Source organism: Sinocyclocheilus grahami, unplaced genomic scaffold (genome assembly GCF_001515645.1).
Source record: "Sinocyclocheilus grahami isolate Dianchi unplaced genomic scaffold, SAMN03320097.WGS_v1.1 scaffold526.1, whole genome shotgun sequence".
In the NCBI taxonomy this organism is placed as follows: Eukaryota; Metazoa; Chordata; class Actinopteri; order Cypriniformes; family Cyprinidae; genus Sinocyclocheilus; species Sinocyclocheilus grahami.
The window spans coordinates 840921-846920 of record NW_015505705.1 but is presented as its reverse complement, the minus strand read 5'-3'; the positions used below and the strand labels follow the sequence as shown (position 1 = coordinate 846920).

Sequence of the window (6000 nt, the reverse complement as noted above, 5' to 3'; positions counted from 1 at the left end):
GTGCTGGTTGCTGAGGAAATACTACAAATTTGCGCTGTCGATCGCCGGATCAGCTTTCACCGTGGACGAAGCGGAGTCCAGCACGGAGTTGTCACATGTCCTTCCAGACGCTCCTTCGTCGAAATCGCCGGCCTCGACATTCTCAAGCCCGCCGCCTCTGCTCACTCTAACCCTCCCGCCATTCCTCACTTTATCCCCCGGCCTCTGCTCACTGTAGGCCGCCTCTGCTCACTCTAACCCTCCGGTAGTTCCTCACGCTAGCATCCGACCTCTGCTCACTGTAGACCGTGGTGTGTGACGCTGTTTCGTTGTGAAAGTGAAACTACTTTGTTTGACCTTTCAAAAATGGACACGACTAGAAATCAGTGTTCTTTTCCAGAACACTTCAACCCAAATATTCGGATGTGTGCAGCATAGTTTATGGAGGACTGTTTCCTGGAAGAGTAGACTACAACGCCGGCTGTTCTGACTCAAAAACTGTAAGTACGTCTTTTATATTTAAAGAGTTTTTATATTTTATATATTTAAAGCGAGTTTTTTGGGCAGTGTAGAGTAGTGCTTGTTGTTTGTCATTTCTCCGATCACAAATGCAGACATGGTTTTATGTTTACGCGGCGCGATGCAACGCGTAAAAAGACAGTATAAGGTTATAATTATATTACGGATTAAAATGATAACATTATAATCTGTAAGTATGTCCCCACTGGATGCAACGAATGCCTCGTTTATAATGGGGTTTCATGTTTTTGAATTATCGCTCCGGCCTGACAGGGCATCATCACAATATGGCAAGGGGCGTAACATTTCCGTCTCACGCTTGAGGTATTCGGCCAATCACAACGCACTGTATAGCTGGCCAATCAGAGCACACCTCGTTTTTCAGACCGATGAGCTTTGAAAAACGGCTCGTTTCAGAAAGGCGGGGCATGGAGGAGAAGCAATAATGTACAGTATGTGGAAAATTATTTGTTTTTTTAACCTTAAACTGCATAAACACATTTCATTACACCAAATACTGTTCTTTTTAGCAGCATCATATGACCCCTTTAAAGAAAAAGCAATTTGTTCAGTAAACCACTGTTTAGTAAAAAAAAGCAATTTTATGTTTAGTTTCCCCCTGCTGTACCGAAACTGTACCGTCAAAACCGAAGTGCATACCGAACCGTCATGCTTGTATAACGTTACACCTCAGGTTAAAAAAAAATATATATATATATATATAAAAAAAAATAATTTCACCTTGACGAAGGTGGCTTTCTTTTCCACAGGCTGTGGTACGTGATGGATATGTTGATGTGTGAGGGTAGAGGTGGCAGTCATAGTTTGGGCCTGTGGGTGGTGGTGACTCCTGTTATTGTCCACAGCTGGAGACTGAGGTTTCCCTGGTGGCTGAAAGTTCTGAAGCATCTGCTGAAGCTTCAGAAAAAAGTGAACATTTGAATATCCCAAAAGGACTAAAATGATTTCTTGCTTATTTTTTTATTGTGAAAACACCCCAAGGTGTTCAATGTTTTGTTCTTTGGAAACAACTGAAATGCAGGAAACCCAGTGCACTGGACTAACCTGCTGTCCTTGAGAAGACTGAAATAGCTGAGCAACAGCCACAAAGGCATCAGAGTTCTCAAGCTGAGGCACAGCTGCTGCAATCGAGTTTGCCATCACCACTGGATGAGCCTCCTGTTCCCTCACGGGAGACTGTGGAGATGCTGCAGAAACACATTGATAATGAAGTTGTTAAGTTGTAGGAAACTCTAAAATTAAATGGAACAAGGTAAAACAAGACAAATGCCCCACAAGGTATTCCGGAAACATTTTTGATGTTTGATAAACTAAAATGAACAGTTTGAACGGATTCAAATAAATAAATAAACTTAGCAACTCGAACACCATTTTGATACTGAGGCTTAAATTAGAGACTATTAAAATATCTATAATACAGTTCAAATGTTTGGGGTTTGTAAGGTAAAATCTTTTTTTTTTTTTTAAAGAAGTCTCATTCTCACCAAGACTGCATTATTTAATCACAAATACAGTAAAACAGTAAGATTGTGAAATATTACTACATTTTAAAATAACAGTTTTTGATAACATTTATATATTTTGTAATATATTTTAAAATGCAATGCATTCCTGTGATGACAAAGGTGAATTTTCAGCAGCCATTACTCCAGAAATCATTCTAATATGCTGATTTGGTGCTCAAGAAACACTCATTACAAATGTAAAAACAGTTTGGCTAATTAATGTTTTTGTCGAAACGGTGACAGATGTTTTCATAATTATTTGATGAATAAATTGTTACAAAGAACAGCATTTACTTGAATTCTTTCTTTACTGTTACTTTTGATTAATTTATAGTTTCCTTGCTGAATAACAATATTAATTTCTCAAAACAAGTCTGTCTTACCCCAAACATTTGGTATTGTCTTGCTGCTCATACTTGAGACCAGAAAGACTAGTTTGTATCACAAAACAAATCTCATAACAGATAAGATGTACATTAAAATGAGATATTCACATTACACAGTGTCTTACCGCCCTCAGGGCTGTCCAAGCCTGTAGAGCTGCTAGATCCAGCAGCCATGTTTAATAGAGGCTGGATTACATCAATCTTAAACACTCCATTCTTCTGCCACAGGTTCAGCACTCTCACTATCTTACTCTGAAGGAGGAAGAGAAACATTATAAAGTGTGCATCTAAATCATTTAAATTATAAAATAAGGCTAATGAATAAAAAGCTGTTAAAAATATATACATAGGCGTATCGCTGGATAAATATTCTCACCCTATCTTCTGTGGGACACAAGCATAGATTCTCAAATGTCCCTGTGATGTTTTTGGTGAACCTAGGTCCAAACACATCTTTATCGGCTCCAAACTGATGCCGTGACTGTCTAACAATGGAATCCACCACGTAGAGTCCTGGAACTTTGTACTCGGGTTTGCACTGTGCACAAAATAGCATTCAGTAAATGAACACAAGCAACAATCACCCATCTCGAATTCAGTCCAGATGAGCACCTACCTTCTTTATGAACTTTTCTACAATTTGGACAACATGCTTGTATAACTGGAAGACACAAAAAAAATGAGGATTAAAGGGAAGGTTTTCAAATGTATCCCTGTGCTAAAGCATCTTTGATCTGAGGTACCCACATAAACACACACTGTATCATATTTTAACCCAACAGCATTAGGTATCAGTTGTGATCGCTGCACTGCAACCTCAAGATCAACTTACTTTAATGGCTTTTATAGCAGATTTGGTGATGGAGATCATCTTGGCCCTCGAGATGGGAGGCTTGGTGTCCATCAAGGAGAACAACTGCAAAGGAGCCATAAAGTAATGTTAAGGCATATGGTGCTAATGTGGGCTGAGGTGAAATACGGAAACTTCATTACAGGGTAACCTCACACTGAAAGCTTAAACATGCTGTCAATGCTTGTTAGAGTGGAAGCAAACTAAAGGTTTTGTGGAGATATCATTTTTACGCTAAACATGATAAGTACTATGATATTGCTATGTTTTTTTGGATACTGTGGTATTACATCATGTTTTATGGACATACAGTAGCCTATACTTACCATAAACTCCATGAAACATGGAATATGTAAAGAATTCAATACAGCAGTATATATCAAAGTATAGCATGATTATTACCAGCTCATCCCATCTCTGATTTTGTAAGGAATAGGTTTCAAAATGTAGCTTATAAACACAATTTTTTCCAAAATATATGTTAAAAAATGTGCATGTAGCGATGCACCTCAAACCAGTTGAAAATGTATAGAAATATGTGAAGATTCAAATCGGTTGAGATGTTAAATAAATCGCGATACAGTTGGGGATGGGAGCTTATATGAATGTATCACTGAGGGGAATTGACTGTCTTTAGAAAAGTTTAGATGTTTTTTTTCTTTTAATCTTGCATCTGTATAATGCATATTAATAGCAGCGCTGCTTTTTTTTAAAGCAACAAGCAAGGAAACACTGTCAGAGAGTGAATTTGCGTTCTCATTCAGCCCATCTGCTGTTTTGTTTCGTGAAGATATGTTTTATGTAGAATAGTTCCACAAAGCTAAAGTCAGACCATTCTGTTTTTGTTTATAATACAATCTAATTTAGATTAAAAACTGCTCATGCTGCATGGTTGGTTTGTGAATAAAATACAGTGGTGGCCTCTAATTTTAAATGGAAAAAGCACAGGCAAAGCTGTTGTTTATATGAAGAGGTTTCTTTTATTTGTATTATTTATTTCTTTGATTTGGGGTTTGTTTTATTTCAATTTAATCATGTTATTCGACATATTTCAGAAATGTGCAGCATTTTGTCCAAGCAATAATAAAAGGACACTTTGGGCCAGCTGCATAAAAATTTTAGACTAGTCTTACAAGCTAGTCATCATCTTTTTTTTCTTTAAAACTACATAAAAATGTAGCTAGCTTAGTTTAAGTTGAATCCAAAAAATAAAACTGATAACCCCTTGGCTAACTGCTAGTTTGTCAAACTAGATCTTAAGACACTGTCTTAACATAGAGTCTAAGGTTATGCAACTGAACCCTTTTCATTTATAATTGGTCTTAAATCTCATTTTGTAAAAAAATAAAATAGAATTGTGAAATCAGTATCGTGAATCGTATCACATCACGAGTTGAGTGAATCATTACATCCTAAGTAAAAAACTAAAATTTTACTTCTTGTCGAGCAAAACAGCTTTATTATGGATTAACAGATGCCCTTTATAATTTATGATCATTTACATATAGAGATGCAACAGAATTTGGTTGACCAATATGGTTTTTCAATGACTCAAATACTTGGTTATATCCTTGAATGGCGCATTCAGATTTTCTTAAAGGGGTCCTATTATGCTTTTTAAATTTTAATCAGTGTGTATGTTTGGGCATAAAAAAAGATCTAGAAATTTACAAATCTCAAAGTCCATTCCAAAGGGAGATATTTCGTTTTTTTTTAATCCCTCAAGAACTACAACGAACGGCTCATTTGGACTACAGCGTTGGTTTCCGGGCTTTGTGACATCACAAAGCGGCTCATTAGAATATTATTACAAATAATTCCCGCCTACAGAAATTCGCATGGTTGGGGGGTGGGGAGGGGCGAGGTCGTGGTTAGAATGCTAGGTTGAGTGAGCGCATCAGACGAGACGACGAAGAATAAGTGCTGCTGTGCTGTAGCCTCAGATTTTTGGCATGTCTAGAACAGCTGTTCTCAATTCCAATCCTCGGGTACCTCCGCTCTTTACATTTTGTGTGTTTCTCTTATTGCTTCATACGTTTGTTATATTTGACTGTAAGTGCCCTGCGAAGTGGACATTACCGGATATTCCTCCATGATTCCAGTTTGAAGGGAGCGTATATGTTCCACACAAAGGGCATTTAAGTGTGCGAGACGTGAATTTAAATTGTATTTATTTAAAGAGGTATATTATGTCCCTCTTCAAGCTTCTCTAGTAAGTTTCGTTTGTGTGTGAAGACGCTGCAGGCAGCAGCGCAGCGCAAATCTGTAAATGAATATTCCGAAGTGAAGTAAACTTCAACGGATTTCCCCCGCTCAGGAAGTAGGGAGCAATGGACACTGTAATGGACCATGTCAATCGGAACACAGTTCATGCACGGAGCTCACTGTCAAATTTTCGGCATGTCTAGAACAATTCTTACAAGTATAACACGACGTAGCTGGGCGCCGCGGACAGACGCCGAACGGCGCCTCCGGTGTGGCTACACTCATAGAAAATAATGTATTTGAATTTTAAAGACGTGGTGCGACGCGACTCTCGTCCAGTGTGTGACCGCCTGAAACGCTGTTTTTTTCACCTCCGTGCCCAAACGTCTTTGTTTGGGCTTCCGAAAGCGGATGATGTCAGGAAACAGTGGTTGCAACTTATTTTTTAACTCCGTTCCTGAGCATTATAACCCCAATTTGCTATTGTGTGCTGCGCATTTTACTGAGGACAGCCTCCACAACACGAGTGAGTACA

At 38.4% G+C, this 6000-nt stretch overlaps 1 protein-coding gene across 1 annotated transcript in view; it reads right to left on the bottom strand.

Annotated features, from left to right (window-relative positions):
* Nucleotides 1-3598, bottom strand: part of LOC107555128 (splicing factor, arginine/serine-rich 15-like) — a 19872-nt gene extending 16274 nt beyond the window's left edge. Inside the window, exons 1-7 of the mRNA XM_016237828.1 lie at nucleotides 3587-3598; nucleotides 3243-3326; nucleotides 3027-3071; nucleotides 2787-2948; nucleotides 2536-2662; nucleotides 1564-1706; nucleotides 1240-1416 (exon numbers count right to left, since the gene is read on the bottom strand). Of these exons, the coding sequence (XP_016093314.1) occupies nucleotides 1240-1416; nucleotides 1564-1706; nucleotides 2536-2662; nucleotides 2787-2948; nucleotides 3027-3071; nucleotides 3243-3326; nucleotides 3587-3598 (750 nt within the window). The remainder of the gene's footprint in view (nucleotides 1-1239; nucleotides 1417-1563; nucleotides 1707-2535; nucleotides 2663-2786; nucleotides 2949-3026; nucleotides 3072-3242; nucleotides 3327-3586) is intronic.
* Between the last annotated feature and the right edge of the window lie 2402 nt (nucleotides 3599-6000).